The 16,416-nt window shown below is 42.5% G+C and overlaps 1 protein-coding gene across 4 annotated transcripts in view; it reads right to left on the bottom strand.

Moving 5' to 3' along the window:
* Nucleotides 1-720: 720 nt before the first annotated feature.
* The window catches only part of NEURL1 (neuralized E3 ubiquitin protein ligase 1), a 160,358-nt gene continuing 144,662 nt past the window's right edge, over nucleotides 721-16,416 (bottom strand). For 3 of the 4 annotated variants that reach the window (XM_077349611.1, XM_077349615.1, XM_077349614.1), the window contains exons 5-6: nucleotides 7,652-7,798; nucleotides 721-6,989 (exon numbers count right to left, since the gene is read on the bottom strand). In XM_077349611.1, the coding sequence (XP_077205726.1) occupies nucleotides 6,748-6,989; nucleotides 7,652-7,798 (389 nt within the window). In that variant the 3' untranslated portion in view covers nucleotides 721-6,747. The remainder of the gene's footprint in view (nucleotides 6,990-7,651; nucleotides 7,799-16,416) is intronic. The other variant, XM_077349613.1, reaches the window with a different exon arrangement.

Below are 16,416 nucleotides of genomic sequence, written 5' to 3'. Positions count from 1 at the left end.
TAACTGTAGCTTCAACATAATGCAGAAGTAAGGCCTCTGATCCTTGAATAGATAGTGTACTTAGTTAAAATACATACTTGGCTAGCGTCTGGGTTTCAGGGCTATTGAACGTGGTCTACATCCACCTTTTCTAGCTAGTCAACAGTAGAGATGGGATCACCCCCCCACCCCCGCCACTTCCATTCATTCCTTGTTCTGTATTTCAGTATGTCCTGAATTTCACTCCTAAATTACATCTTTATGGGGGGAGGGGGATATTTTCTCTGCATTTATGTTGATAATTCCAGATGGGGATCTGTGTTCATTGGTAGCCGCAGAATACAACAGGAGCTCAGTAGCATCTTTAAACTAAGAAAATCCATTTCAACACAAGCTGCCATAGCTCATTTTAGCTGATGCATGACGTCCATCTGCTGCATAGAGTGCTGCAAACAGAAAGGTGGTGGGGGACAGCTGTTACACTGAAAACTTACCTTGTAGATTTTGTTAGGAGTGTAGTGGCACCTTAAATACTACCATATTAATAACTTAAATGAATACATAATCAGATATTGTGTTTGTTGGAGGGGTAGAAAGAAATCAAAACAAATGAAAGCTGCGGTACATTGAGAACCCATACTGCTGTTCTCAAAATTTGGATTCTAGAAGGCAGGCAGAAATTCAGACACCAAGAATCTGAGAAGCACCCCTCCTCACACAGCTCACACCTGTACCTCCATGGGATATCTAAATCAACTTTATTCACAATCACAGTTATCCAATTGTCACACTGGGTGGAATAGTCTTTTTTAATAAACAAAACACAAAACTTTTTTCCTGTTTAAATAAAGCAATTAAAAGATAATTTTTTTCATTTGAATGACATTGAACCACATAAATTACTCTGGATCATACATGTGAACACAGAGAATAATGAAACCCAAAGTCTCCTGTGCTAATGGTCCTCTTCCATTTGAAGGGCTTTCTTTTGCAGTTTATGCTAGCCTCCTAAAGTTTGGTCCTCAATGTGTGTATGGACAGCCCAAGACTCAGTAGAAGGTAAATCCATCTTCTGCAAGTGTTGCCCACATATGGGTGAGCATAAGGTGCTATTGGAGGAAAAGGAAGGGGGAAGTAGTACTGGCTGAGCACTGAAAAACTCTTTAGATGAAGGGACTTGTGGTGGACACAGACAACTCCAGCCTGCTTCCTTGACCCAGTCAGTGTCAGCAGCAATCTGAGCATCAGTTTTCCAATTCACCTGGTCTATGAGGACTTATGGATCTGGGCTTTGGTATCTATCTTGCATTTCTGTCTGCCAAGCTCATATGCACTAAGAAAGCCACATTTCACCATTAATCATCTCATGTCTTCTACATAGTCTCCTATTAACAATTTCCCAATTCCAGGGCCCCTAAACATATGCTTAGGTCATCTGTAATGCCAAACTATGGCTTGGAGGGGGCTGTAGGAACAAACCTTGAAATTTTCCATCTTACCCTCATGATTCCTTGTTTCCCTCCATCCTTTCATACACCACAAGCTAATTACATTTTCTACAACTCATCCTCTTAAGAAGTTCAAGACAGTATATGGTTAATCCTCCCCATTTTGTCCTCACAATAACTCTGTGAGGTAGTTAAGTAGGCTCAAAGGGAGGAACTGGTCCCTGACTGCCCACTGAGCATGATGGCTGAGTAGGGATTAGAATTTGTGGCTCCCTTGCCCTAATCTGATTTTCTCTTTGCTTTTGGAGCAAGATCCCAATAAATCAATTACAGTGTGAGTTTGCCCAGCAAACAGGGATTTCAAAATGGGAGACAAGCAGTGGCTTGTAAGAGAACAAAGCATGTTGTTACTGAGAGGAAGAGAAGGGATTCTGGGAGCCAGCACAAATCTCCTACCAAGCTCATGCATGCAGCACCACTCTGAAGTTTGGCAATATGGCACTAGTACTTCATCTGACCCATGTTTGGTTTTTACAGCCAGTCTATTTTTTTCAGTATAAAAGTTCAGAGGTTTGCGTGTTTTCCAGCCAAAGCAAAATCTTCCTTTCCTTCACAAGTTGCAGAAGCCATCTTTTGTGCACCCTAAGTGATACAAATAATTTACATCTAGGATTTGGCTAATTAACAAATATACATCTGTCAGGCTCAACCTTTTTATTTGGTGTTTTTGGGTTTTTTGCTGCTGGAGGAGAAAGGGGAAAATGTTTTGTTTTTTACTTGAAACATTCCAGTGGTAAGAGCTGGTCAATGCAACTACCAACCATAGGATAGGGCGAAGGCAGCCACTCTTTAATGGTGACAGTCCTACAGCTACCATTTGCTAGATCCTGGGAATAACTGAATTATTTACATGTGTCCTCACAGATAAGAGCTCTGATCCAGCAGAGTAGTTCCCCTTAACTGGTTCTGGTTGATGTAACTCTTTGGTGCCATCCCTTTTAGTTAAAAGAGGGAACAAGCCACTTCAGGCCCACTCACCCCCACCAGACAGGAGACTGGGTCTGTCAGCAGCTCAGTGGAGAGGTGCATGCATGCCATGGGTTGATGTGAATATTTGGGTCAGGGCCAGCAAATTAGGCATTCAAGAGAAAACAACATTTTAGCCTGGTGGGAATTTCGGAAATAATTCTGTTATATTGCCACCATTGTGTGTGTGTCTCCTCTAGCAGTTATGCCCAAATGGATTTTAATAAATGTATTTCCTAGCAAATATCTCCTCTGGCAGAAATATTTTCCCCCATGCACAATAGCAGCATCAACTATACACAGCATTTTAACTATGAAAAACATAATTCTCATACAGGCTCAGTTTGCCAGTTTCCATGGAAGATTGTCCAAGAAGAAACCTGGGATGAAACTCCCTCAAACACTTTCTCATATTAAAATACATTATAGAAACATCTAAATACCAAATGGCAATTTGGTGAGCCCAGGAGAAGTTCTTGGTACTGGAAGCTTTAGACTATCTAATTTATCACTTCTAACTCTAAAATACTGCATTGCTTCTTCCTAGTTCCCACCTTTGGATATGTCACAATCAAAAAAGGCATGAGATTATTTGAATTGCCATAGTTTCCTCCTTCACTGATGTTCTGGCCATCTTCTGGGACATCCTACTTGGCATGGCCAATGACTGTACCCCATGCTATCCAAACGGATCTGAATCCCAACATGCTTATAAGAGGCCATTCAAAGCTTCTGTGCCTGCAAGCTAACCTATTCATTTATTAGGAAAAGAAGCTGTTCCATGTTTAATCAAGACTCTAAATAGCTCAGTGGATCAGGGTGAACATGTTTTGTACAAAAATTCCAGCAGTACCATCCCTACATCCTCTCCAAATAATTGACAATACATTCATGCATATCACCCCACTCCTGCCCTACAAAAACCACTGTTATTTGCAGCTAGTAGCTTTTATGCTGTCACTGACTTCCATTAAATGAGTTATGGAAGTGTAGAAACCTGATCTTGTTTATTCAGAAATGTCCCATTGACTTATGTACGGGGTAAGAGGCCAAGGGTGTAATCTCATATATACTTACTCCCCTCAACTTTTATAGAACCTCAATAAAACTGTAGGCATACTCAGGCAAACCTAGACTTCATGGAATCATAGAGTTGGATGGGACCTCTAGTCCACTCCCCTGAAGAATGCCGGAAATGGCCACAAGAGCCAAGCACCTACACAATCTCTTCTGTCTACCCACTGACAATCTGCCTAAATTCACAGAATCAGCATTTCTGTCAGATGGCTATCTAGCCTCTGCTTAAAAACTCCCAAAGGAGAACCTACCACCTCCCAAGGAAGCCTGCTCCACTGAGGAAGCACTCTGTCATGAACTTCTTCTGGCTGTTTAGCCAAAATTTATTTTGAATTTTCTTTTGCATTCACAATGCTGAACTGAACATGAGTGCAGCCTTGTTAGATCCAGGTTCAGGTGATTTTAAGATGGGTCTTCTAGTTGAGTGATACAAATTAAATTCTGTCCTGTCTACACTTGGTCTTCTTAAAGATAGACACAAGCTTAGGCTCTGGTTCTGTCTAAAAAATACTTTATTGCATACACTTGACATCATGGGATGCCGGCCACGAGCTATGGATGAGATGCAAAGTTGTTTTAAATGTCAGAGTGCAGTGAGCAACTACAGATGCACATATCTCAATCAAAGCAAGACTCATGCTGTTTCAGGAATTTTCTAAGAGAAGCCCAATGTGAACTCTCAGGCACTGAGGCTCTGGCTCATAATGAGCCCAGCTCTAAGTGTTCTTCATGTGAGCATTTCTTTAACAGTCACCTGTTCAGATTTACTCCAAACAGTTAAGTATGTGTTTCAGCAGGTTGCACAATCTGCACTATAGTGATAAATGCCTATTGGAATGATACTTATAAGTAAATGCCTGAAAAACCTGTGCACCTTGGCTTCTAGCATGTAATGAATTGGTCATATACAAACACTGGGTTGGATCTAGACAAAATTTTCCACCGAAAGGAAGGCTGCGGTCATTTCCAATGACTTCTTCCTGCTGCAGACCACCAATCTGTCTCTCATGTTGTTTCTAAGGATCCCCTGTTCCCCAGGAACAGCATGTCAAGGAAATCAGTGAGCTGCTGTGGGAAGGGGAGAAGGTAGGAACATTGAGTTCCATGGACAAAAATCCCTTGCTTGAGAAAAAAATTTAGTCTAGATCCAACCCATGCAGAAGGGCATCTGCAGAAACATTCCAGAATCGGAATCCAGCTGATAGCATTAAATGTTTATGACTTCCACGGGCTGAGAGTCACAATGGGTAGGCTTGTCTTTTTGATGTGGCATGCATAGACGTCAATGAGATGTGGTTTTAGCAAAGAGACTGGTAACATAGGTGGGAAATGGCAATTGGAAGTATGTCTCCTAACAATGTACATCTTCACTGCCTGTCCTGATGGCGGCTTCTGTAGTCCCAGAACAAAACTTTAGGAGGAAGCAGGGAGCTTTTGAGAAAGGGAAAGATTTTGTTTTCTTCAAGGCAATGAGCATGAGAAGCCAGGCATGCAGCCTAGCACCCTCGTAAACTGGATTTGCCAGAGAGAACCAGTGCTGAGCACAGCTGTTCATGTCTTTAGAGGGCAGAGACTGGAAAATCCAGTCCAGTTTGAGGGAGGGGGTCAGTTACCTGATGCCTCTCAGTCTCCCTATTTCTGCTTAACTTTGTGAACAAGATCAAAATCTTTATGACTTTTTTTCTCCTGAAGTAAAAAATCCCATGGATATGGTTGCCACATTGCATTCTCAGAGCAATCACTTGGGAGCGGGGGAGGCGAAGACCCACCACCACTAAGCCTCTCCCCTGAGAGTCCTCTCTCTTCATGAACCTGTATCCTACCTAACTGTAGCGTAGAGTCAAACTCATCCCCCCAGATTCTCCCCATCTGTAGCACAGACGTGAGCTGTGGACTTCTCCCAAACATGATGGCCTATGGCATTTCAAACAGAGTTAAGTGTGATGGAGCTGCAATTTCTGGCTTAGTCCTTTGTCTAATGAAAGAGAGAAAGGATGAGGCTTAGTGCTTGTCCATCCTGGCATAATCTGCTGCCACAGATACTGATGAGAGAAAACACCAAGAGTGCAATCATACCATACATATTCACAGCAGTGTAGGCAAGAGAAGCCAAGTCTATGGTCCTTCACATGATGGGAAGAGTGCCTTCAGAAACCGTCATTAAACCGAGCAAGCATACAAAATAACAAAACAAAACAAAAACCCACTTCCAATTCTGATCTCTCTCTTCCTTTCTAAATAAATACATCAAACTCTGTGTTGCACATTCACTTTGGCCAGAAGTTCTTAAATTACCAGCAAATTTACTTTCTAAGTTGAGGCAGACGTCCAATTTCCTGCTGAAAAGCTTTTGTGCACCATTGTCCTTATGGCTTATGATGATCTCCATGATTTTTAGACAGCAGATGTGAGAGGAACCCTTTGGCCGTGAATCCAGCCACTGATGCAATTCTCAAGAAAGGTGGAGGGGAAGGGGAGAAACAGAAGGAAACCAGCAATGAAGGAACTCATGGCATGTACAGCTGCTGCCAAGGTAGAAGTGGAGAGGAGAGTTGCAGGCTGGAAAGGAAGGGATGTAAGAACCTGTGGAAAGTAGAATGGGAAGGTTGTAAAGAATACCCACACACACACACACAAGCCCTGTGCCATGGGCAGCACAATGTGCATATAACTGACACCTATGAGAAGAGAGTGTGGTTCAGTAGCCCCTGATGGCTATTGGGAAAACAGCGACTGTTCTTGCCACACCAGATGGCTGGAAACCACAGGACAATATTTCCAGGTAGGTCTTTCCTGCCCCCAAAGCGGTTTTAGAGTTCAAATGACTGTTTCTTTTTCTATCCCATTGGGCTTCCAAACTGGGCATGCCACCAGGCCCAAGCGCAATCCAATTCTTTTGCACCTCTCCCTACCTTGGTTTGCTTCTTGCAGCAAAGGGAAGGCAGGGAAAACGGGGAGGGGCAGGGAAAGGAGGGGGAGGCATGACATTCATTCTTTCTTGGGGGCTGCATGTCTAAGGGAATAGCTCTCTGTTAGGTAGTTGGGAAGGAAGAAATCTGGAATCCTCAAAACGCTGGGTTTTGCCCACATGCAGCAAAGTAAAATGGTGAAGATGGGGGAAATTGGCTGCTAGAACAACCCTTTCCCACCTACCCATGTCTCACTCGGTGTCATTAAACAGATCTCCCCCAGCCCCTACCCTTTATGGCATGCTGCTCTAGGTACTGCGATAGGTCTTGATGATGTCCTTGATGGCACGTCTGCAGATAGGGCAACAGGCATTGGCCATCTTCTTGAGTTTGAGCCCACATGTGTAGCAGAGACACATATGTCCACAGGAGTAAATCACGGTGTCCACCATGTTCTCATAGCAGATAGTGCACTCATCATTCCAGGACCCTGAGATGGAAGGTGAAAGAGGGGATTCTGGCATGCTGACTGGAGAGTTGGGAGCAGTGCCTGAAATATAAGAAATGCTGTCATTTTTTTTTTATCAACCCAATCATGAGCTTAAAAATAGGACTCTGGGGCCAAGGCACCAGATGCTTGGGATGCACAGCAAAAGGTGGAGAGGGCCTGTCATAACCTTGTTATGGAATTCCAGAACATACCCATCTCATCATTGTCCATAGCAAAGATCTGGGCTAGGAGGCAAGCTTTATACCTATCCCATCCTTCAAAAACAAAATAAAAGAAAAAAATACTCCTGGTTCCTAGGGAGGTTTAAACATAAAAATTTACTGTACCCCTTAATATCCTCACCAAACTGCTGGTTTTGCCTTTTTGTAAGGCCCACTGCCCAATTACCCTGCAGCTCAGATCAGAGCACTCATGTTTCAGTGACACTCCCTTGCCAATTGCATGCTGCTTGGTGAAATTAGATTTGGTTATTTTAAGAATTATATAAATGAAAATTTTGTTTACAATTGTGATTTCACATTTTTAAAATTATTAAGAGAAACTTCTGGTCCTTACACTCTGTGGGAGCTGATTAAATCTCTCATAAAGAGTTTTGTTTTTTGGTTTTTTTTTTTAAGAAAGGAAACCATTTCGGATGGGTCTCTTCCAAACTCTAGCATTTAAACTGAAAAGGGGTGCAAAGCTTAAAAGTCCTTACTTACTGCCAATCGAGCTGCCAAGTGGGCCAGAGCCACAAGTACTCAGAATGGGATCAGAAACTCCACTGCAGAGGACAGAGGGTGAGTTTGGAGATGAGGTGGGAGAGCTTGGTGCAGATGGGCCCAGTCGCTCGGCCAGGAGAGTAGAACCTGCACAAGAAAGGGAAACTCTTGAGCTTCACTGGAATGGGCCCAGATATGCTTCACAACATGGATAATGGCATCATGCTCAAATGGGGGAAAGTGTGAGGCATGATAAGCAAAGTTCCAATCTGCTGAGATTTAAGTCCCAGGATTATTACAAAAAGAGAAAATATACAATGGTGGGTTTGGTCGCTGCATTTATCCCATCTATCCCACGGATTAATAAACGATGCACCTTCCTCAATACTTGGCCAAGAGAAAGATTATTGCCCCTGAGCAGTGAGCCAACAAATCTCCTGAATATCCTTCTATGAAATTGCCCCCACAGGGATGAAAGCTGTGACTAGTCATAAGATGGCTTGTGCCAAAGTTAGAACTGGGGAGTAAAAGCTGGTGGTTTAACCAAGGATCAAAAGACATCATTTTTAAAAAATCCTATCCTAGGATTCATATTTGTATTGTACATCCAATGAAAACACTAATCATTCACACATATTTCTGTTGACCTATCACACTTGCGCTTACTTTTAAGAAGATCAAACACTATAGAGCCAAGACTAGCTTCAAGCACAAAAGAAATGCAGCAGCACTGGGCAGGCAGTGCCAACAGCCTCTCTCAGTGAGGAAATGTACACATTGTCCTGGTACTCAGAGCTCATCAGGCAGGGGTGCCAGGCCAAATCTGAAGAGGGTTCCTAACCCTCTAGCAGTAGCACGGAGAGAAAATTCTAGTGTGCCATGTACTGGTCCTCACATCATCATTGCACTGTGATGACAAAAGCCACACTAGGTGAAACTCTTCCCTGTATGACTCTCTTGCCCTGATGACCATCAGATTACATTTGCTAGCAGCTTTTCTCATCCTTCCTTTCCTGGTTTATGAGATTTACCAGCATCCAAGTTATATTCTGGAGTTTGTTCTCCTGAAATAAACTTCCTGACATCTGCAACTTTTCAACTTAACTTGTTGCCCTAGCTGGTTTAGCAATATACAATTTCTTAATTTTGAATTTACAGTTTGGGACCAAAAGGTAATAAAATGAGTGATGCTTCCATGTCACACTCCAAATGCCAAGATCATTGAGAACCATGTTCAGAGAAAATGCAGCTGTTGCTAATGGGTGGTTACTCAACATCAAATACTGGCTCATCATGGCAGTCCTAGGCCTTTTTATCCTGGCAAGAGTGCAGTTCAGCTTTTGTAGTTTGTGTGTAAACTGATTATCATCAGTTCAATAATGGGGGATAAGGGGGAAAGGATAGCCTCTAGCTAAAACATCAGCAGGGCTGGCAACTCCCAACCAAGCTCACAGCAGAGTTTGTTTTCCTTTGAAGACTAGCATTGATCTGTGTTAGATAACACCATTTCCATGAATTCTGCCTCTACTACCTCAACTGCAAAGAAACAAAACACGGGGGGGGGGGGAACTGCTCTCACCCCATAAACTGCCGAATATGGTTTGATTCATGAAATTCTAATGTTAGCAAGCATCAGGGAAAAGAGTATTTTAAACTAGAAATCCTTTGTTTCCTTTGGCCAAGTCACCTTGAGAGGGTCATACCTCTGTGCTGTATAAAGTAGGTCACAGATTTAGTCCCTGGCATTTCTGACTGCCAACTGGTAATCCTTCACCACTGCTTGTTAAATATATGTAACTGGCTCACATTGACAAGACACTGGAAGATCCATGTGATAAGATCTTCCTAACATCTTTTAAGGCACAATTAAACTCTGATCCAATTCAGACTGGGTCAGGCAGAGATAGGAGAGGGGCAGGTTTAATCCTTCCACCTGGGTAGTTCTGCCAGTTTAAAACAGGATCCCCACTCTGTCCTATCCTTTTAGAGAAAACAAAAAGATTGGCAAAATTTTTGTATTTAAAGAGCTAACAAGAGTGTGGTGACCTGTTTTTGACTCCTGAAACAATGCACATGTGTATAGGCTAAATCCACACTCATGTAAGTTCTGGATCTTAATCAGCTTCTCTAATTGTGTAGATAGATTCAAGTGGGAAACCATGTTGGTCTGAAGCAGCTGAACAAATTTAGAATCTAGTGGCACCATTAAGGCCTTGAATAAAACTTCGTAGGTCTTAAAGATGCAACTAGACTCTAAATTTGATCTCCTGTAATTGTGGTTTTAAAATAATGCTTGGAGATATATATTCCCCATCACCCGAAGTTTAACCCTCATATTCTTCCCCTATTCACCCATGTTCATTTCAGACCACAAAGAGGCATGCATAGTATAGCTATAATAAATCACTAATGATAGTATATGGTAATCTCAATACTGTATAAAAATAACAATGGTAGCAGGGCTGAGAAAGATTGTGCCTGAGAGTCTGCAAGTCACATGTAGTTATAATAGGGAGACTCCCTGCTGCTGCTTGAAGGGGGTTAGTGTTGCACCAATGCCATGATGTCATTTCCACTGCAAATGTGCAAGCGATGTCACAATGTCAGGGCAATGCTCTAGGATTCAACCAGTACTCTATGATTTCAGGTGAATCATAGAGTGTTGCCCAAACACAGTGATATTACTTTCAGGTAACACTGCAGAATTCATGTGATTATTCATTTTGTTGTGTTCCCGCAGTGTCGCCATTGGTTTCAAGTACTCAACTGGCAACCTTATATTTTGATGGACTCATTAATCATCTAAGACTTTGTTCTCAAAGCAAAACTTAATTCACAAAATGCAATTAAAATGATGTTCAAAGGCAAAATAATTCCAATGACGGTGCTTATACAGTAGTGTTGTCCATAATGTGCTATAGTTAGAGCCAATAGTTCACTACATATTTGAAATTTGGCAGAATGGATTAGGACTGGAAATCGAAAATTGATGTCAAAAAACAATACCCATACTAAAGAATTTCCACATTACAGAGCACATACTCTATGAAACAATTGCAAATGAAATGTATGTGTTAACTAGCTTCAAAGCCCATTCCTAAGAACGGGCCTTGAAAGGGTCCCCTCCCCTCGCCCCTGGCTCCTGGCCAGGCACTTTAACGTGGCCTTGGGCAGCAGCTTGCAGCCAGATCAAGTGGGGAGGGTGGGGTCTGGGCAGCTTGTTAGCAGGGCCAGGACAGAGCTTCTTAGCAGTCAACTAGTCAGCTCCTTAGCAGTCCTTAACGAGCAGTCAGCAGGCCAGGAGGCCCTCATCAGAAGGCCCAGCCTAGCAGGCCAAGAGACCCTCGTTAGCAAGCCCTCCACCACGACCCTTTGCCCAGGGCTCTCTCCCGTTACCTGCTGAGGCATCTGAGAGCAAAGAGGCTAGAGTCCAGGGATGGAGGGCAGGAAATGCAGGGGCAGGGCCAATCAGGGCAAAGCTGGCTGCACACTGATTGGCCCTATTCCAAACTGGACAGCTGGACATGTCCCACCCCTTAGGCTGTTTCATAAACATATAGAGGAACAACAATGGATAAGGATAAAAACTCTTCACCCTTTCTATGACAGAGTCTAAGAGAGCCAGTTTGGTGTAGTGTAGTGGTTAGGAGTGCAGACTTCTAATCTGGCATGCCAGGTTCGATTCTGCGCTCCCCCACATGCAACCAGCTGGGTGACCTTGGGCTCGCCACAGCACTGATAAAACTGTTCTGACCGAGCAGTGATGTCAGGGCTCTCTCAGCCTCACCCACCCCACAGGGTGTCTGTTGTGGGGAGAGGAATGGGAAGGCGACTGTAAACCGCTTTGAGCCTCCTTCGGGTAGGGAAAAGCGGCATATAAGAACCAACTCTTCTTCTTCTTCTTCTTCTAAGTGCATATGGGCTACAGTGCAATCCTGCATGGCCATGGAGCTCATTACAAAAATTTCCCATAACACCTGTTCAGCCAGAGATTCCCAGGCTTGTCATATGGCCAAGCAACCACCCAAGGCACTGCATTCACTGGCCATCCCAGTACAACGGTGGGTGGCACCTTAAATTCCAGACTTTCAATTTAAGATATGCTGGATGCCAGATTTTCATTGATAACTTTTATTTTTGTGTTAGTTGTATTATTTTTATTTTGTAAGCTACCTGCAGGGTTTCTAGAGAGGTGGAATAAAATGTTCTAAACAAACAAGCTTCTATAGATCACAGTCAACTTTGTTGCCTAAGAGATGTATAGAGAAAAATGAAAGTCCCTGAAGGAATTTTTTTGTAAACAACAGGCTCAAAAATGAAGGATATACAGGCTGAGAGAAATAATTATGAGCAATTCAAGCTTATTCAAAAATAGTGCAGAAGAGTGACAATAGCAGTACTTGGTGATAAGTGTCATTTCCCAAATTTTGTTAAACTGATTAACACCTGTAATGGCTACAGAATAGCCATTACAGAAACAACCACTGCATCCCTTAGCAATTTCAGGTGCTAATCGGCTTAGCAAAATTAGGGAAATTGCATTATTGCCAATCTCAAAATGGTCTCTGTACTTTTCTTGATTGCATTTGTATTTTACATAATTACATTTTACCCTGTACCACCTGCATTTCATTGTCCCTCCCATCCACAATTCATAATCTCATGTAGATAAGCCTTCTTCCAAGTGATAGTTCACCTTGTGCATCTGAAGATGTTGGTTCTAGGTCACAAAAGCTATTGCTAGAATTTAAAATGTGCTGCTTTTAAAAGGCCTGTTTATTTCTCACTGAAGCAGACTAGCACAGCTACCTCCCTGGAATTGGAGCAGTGGAACGGTGTGACCCCTTCATGCAGTGGGTGGCCTTTCAGGTATGTACACAGAAGCCCAGTCATGCTGAGCCTTGCTTCCATAATCTACCCTGGGGTTTTGGCAGAAAAGAAATATGTCATTCCAGACTCTGTCAAAACTTTGCCAACTGGGACTGGACAGTTCCACCCATTCCTAGTGAAGACTGAACAGCCTGTATCTGATGCTGCAGCTCCCTGTATCTGTTATACTGCTCTGAGATAGTCATGGGACTCTATTGTTTGCTCCAGAACCTACACTTTACCCCCTCCCACCATAAACATTGTGGGGTGGTCTCCTACAGTCCTCTATTTGCCCTAGTGACAGCTACCAGAATATTCTGGAAGCTGCCCACTCCCCCTTCCACAAACACACACACACCAGTCTGTTCAGATGAAGATAATTGTACTGTATATTGTAAACACCCTGGCAAGGGAACAGACCTCATCACAGTTAATATACACACAACAAAGAGAGAGACATTAAACAGCAGCCAAGAAGTGTACAAAACAAAAGCCTTCTTCCCTGTCATATGTTTGGCTTAAATGAGGCTCCATCATGAGAGAACAGTACGGTTTATAACTCTGTGGATGAAAATCTACATACCCCATTGCACCAAAAATCAAGATGGCAAGCCATTTTGGGCTGTATCAACAGGGGCATCACATCAAAATCTCAAGATATCATGGTCTCATTGTATACAGCACTGGTCAGACCACACCTGGAGTACTGTGTGCAGTTCTGGAGGCCTCACTTCAAGAAGGACGTAAATAAAAGGGTACAGAGGAGAGTAACAAGGAAGATCTGGGGCCAAGGGACCAAGCCCTATGAAGATAGGTTGAGGGACTTGGGCATGTTCAGCCCGGAGAAAAGGAGGTTGAGAGGGGACATGTTAGCCCTCTTTAAGTATTTGAAAGGTTGTCACTTGGAGGAAGGCAGGATGCTGTTTCCGTTGGCTGCAGAGGAGAGGACACGCAGTAATGGGTTTAAACTTCAAGTACAACGATATAGGCTAGATATCAGGAAAAAAATGTTCACAGTCAGATTAGTTCAGCAGTGGAATAGGCTGCCTAAGGAGGTGGTGAGCTCCCCCTCACTGGCAGTCTTCAAGCAAAGGTTGGATACACACTTTTATTGGATGCTTTAGGTGGTGGTTGGATGTGGTTGGGATGCCGGCCAGAACACTGCATGGCTGAGGGAGGCAGTGCAGGATCAGGGATCGTGGTGGCAGCTGTGCCATGGGATCACCAAGAATGAATGAATGGATGACAACAACAATAGGCCTAGACACGCTGGCAGGAGGATTCAGTCAACTTATCTTGGATATTCCTGCCAAGTAAATGTTTCAAAACGTTTTATGTAAACCACCCAGAGCCATAGGAAAGGGTGGTATAAAAATATTAAATAAATAAATAAATAAATAAATAAATAAATAAATACATACATACATACATACATACATACATACATAAAGTGCCAGCAAATCACGATGGTCTAAGACTCTGTTCATTGGTTATGTGGCCGATTCAATCAGAAGTTATATTTGTTATTATTGCTATTATAAAGAAAATGAATAGGAAAACTAACTCAACAAAGGAAGGTGATTCTGGCTCTACTACTGTAGTGCAAGAAAGGTTCCCTTCTCACTAGAAAAATGTCATCTATTTGGCTGATCAGACAGAGCAGTTTAGCTCTTTATAAAGAGATAGACATAAGATTTACAGGTATTAGATTCAGGTGGATTGTTGTGTTAGTCTGAAACAATAGAATAAGGAGGTTTGCTACTTTGGCCCTTTGTATCTCCATATCATCTCTTAGATAATTCCTAAATTAACAAAAATGATCATGCAAGCAATGTGCCCATCATCTCACATCACTTTGCCAAATGGTGCAGGGGGCTCCATGAGGCTACTCATATATGGATTCTGAGATCAGGTGTAAGACTGAACTGGATGAAGGGATTTTAACCACATGTAGCAGACTCCTGGGTTTACAGAACAGAATGTCCCAGGTTCAATTTTAATAACAGTTAAACGGATCCGAAAACAGATGATGTGAAAGAACTCCTCTGGACTGCAGCTGCCACTTAGAATAAAAAATATTGAGCTTAATAGAGCAACGGTCTGATTCAGTACAAGGCAGCTCCATACATTCAAACTACAAGCATGCTCTCCCTTCCCCATATTGGGTTGGATGGCAACAACTGGAATGCATTTAGCATAGGAGATCTGTTCATGGAAGTAGTCATCCATAAATGTAGATGATTGGACATATTGTTTCAAAACAATAAGCAATATGATAGGGGGAAGAGAGCATCATACAGCAAGTAAAACAAGAAGATCTAGCTTAACTATCTAACACATTAGAAATCTGCATCAGAAAGCACAATCTTACAAAGGCCACAGCTCAAGCATTCTCTACATTGCAGTCCCAGCATATCATAGCTCAGGCCTTTAGTCCATCAGAATCCAAGCTAGTCTTCCTCCAAGCTCTTAGTTCAATTATGTCTTTTTGGCCAACCAGTCTAAGGTGATGATGACAATCCAACCAGGATGTGTTCTTGCTAGAACATTCCAGAAAATTACCTCATCACTCCTGATTCCTCAGCCCATCCTGTGGGCTGCAGGTTCTCATGAGGAACCAATCACCCCATTCCTAACTCTGACCTTGAAGATGATACAGGCTAGGTAGGCAAAGAAGCCCAGTTAACAACACCTGCAAGATGGAATGAGCCTGTTACTATACACATTAACCTTTGGGAAGAATCAGGAGTGCTTTACCTCACATTGTGAAAACACCTTGAGGAGGAAAGGCTAATGCTGAACAGGGTGTCCTCAAAGCTTATGCCAAGCATGGTTCTCATTTCAGGCACTAAACAAAATACACTCACTTCAGTTTAAATTATGCTAAAATAGAAGATCCGCTCGTGGCACTATGCAATGTCAGAACACAGCCCTGTAGCACCAAAAGATGAAGTCCCTTTGGACACTGCTTGCAAATTAACATTACTAATGTATGCCTAATGTGGAGGTCAAAATAAAATTTAAAAACCAATTTAAGCCCAATGGAAGGTCTGACACAATATTTAACACAGCTAATGTTTTCCCAGGATGTGCTGAAAGAATCTAAAAAATGTATTTAGACAGTTACCAGAAACCCCAAAGAAGCTGCTTTCAAAGAGATTTCTGCTCAAGTATTAAAGCACAATCTGCCTTGAGGTTTGTTGAACACTTTAGACAGTGAAGCGCCTTAGAACACTGGCCTGCTAAATTTGACCTGATAACTCTTGGTCTTTTTAGTGAGGGGTCCCCCCCCCCCGAGAAAACAGAATTAAAAACGTGGCTCATAAAAGTCGGGTGTTCCCAGAGCAATCCTATTTTTGTGCAGTCAGGGGCTGTGTTTGCCATTCCAAGCCTGTCTTGCAAGGGCTTCATTTTAAACAACTGATTTTAATAGTACTTTCCCAAGACAGCAAAATGGTAGCAAGCTAGAAGAAGGTTGGATTTTTTTTAAAAGGACAAGGTGCTGCTGAGTATAACTGTGCCTGTCAGCTTTCAACGATTAATCTATAGCACAAATGAGCCACTATTACAGAGATTTCCCAGCAGTATCCAGGGGTGAGTGTATCCCATGACTATCTTCTGTAAATCATATCCTCAAATCTAGTGAACAATTTCACTTCCTCTCTTTCTAGAAAATCGCTTTTAAAAAACAGATCTGATACCAGCAAGGCTACTTATACCCTCCTGCAGCAATACCCAAATATTTCATTAAACTCTTTTGTTCTAAAATCTTTAAAGATTTACCACTTTGAATGCGTTGCAGTGTACATTTCCCTTGTTGCTGTTTTAAAAAAAAACGACGTAGTTTTGCTATGCCTTGCAGCAAAATTATCAGACCACAGTAAAAATGCTTCCTA

This window comes from Paroedura picta, chromosome 8 (assembly GCF_049243985.1).
Source record: "Paroedura picta isolate Pp20150507F chromosome 8, Ppicta_v3.0, whole genome shotgun sequence".
Taxonomy (NCBI): domain Eukaryota; kingdom Metazoa; phylum Chordata; class Lepidosauria; order Squamata; family Gekkonidae; genus Paroedura; species Paroedura picta.
This window is presented reverse-complemented; position numbering and strand designations above follow the sequence as displayed.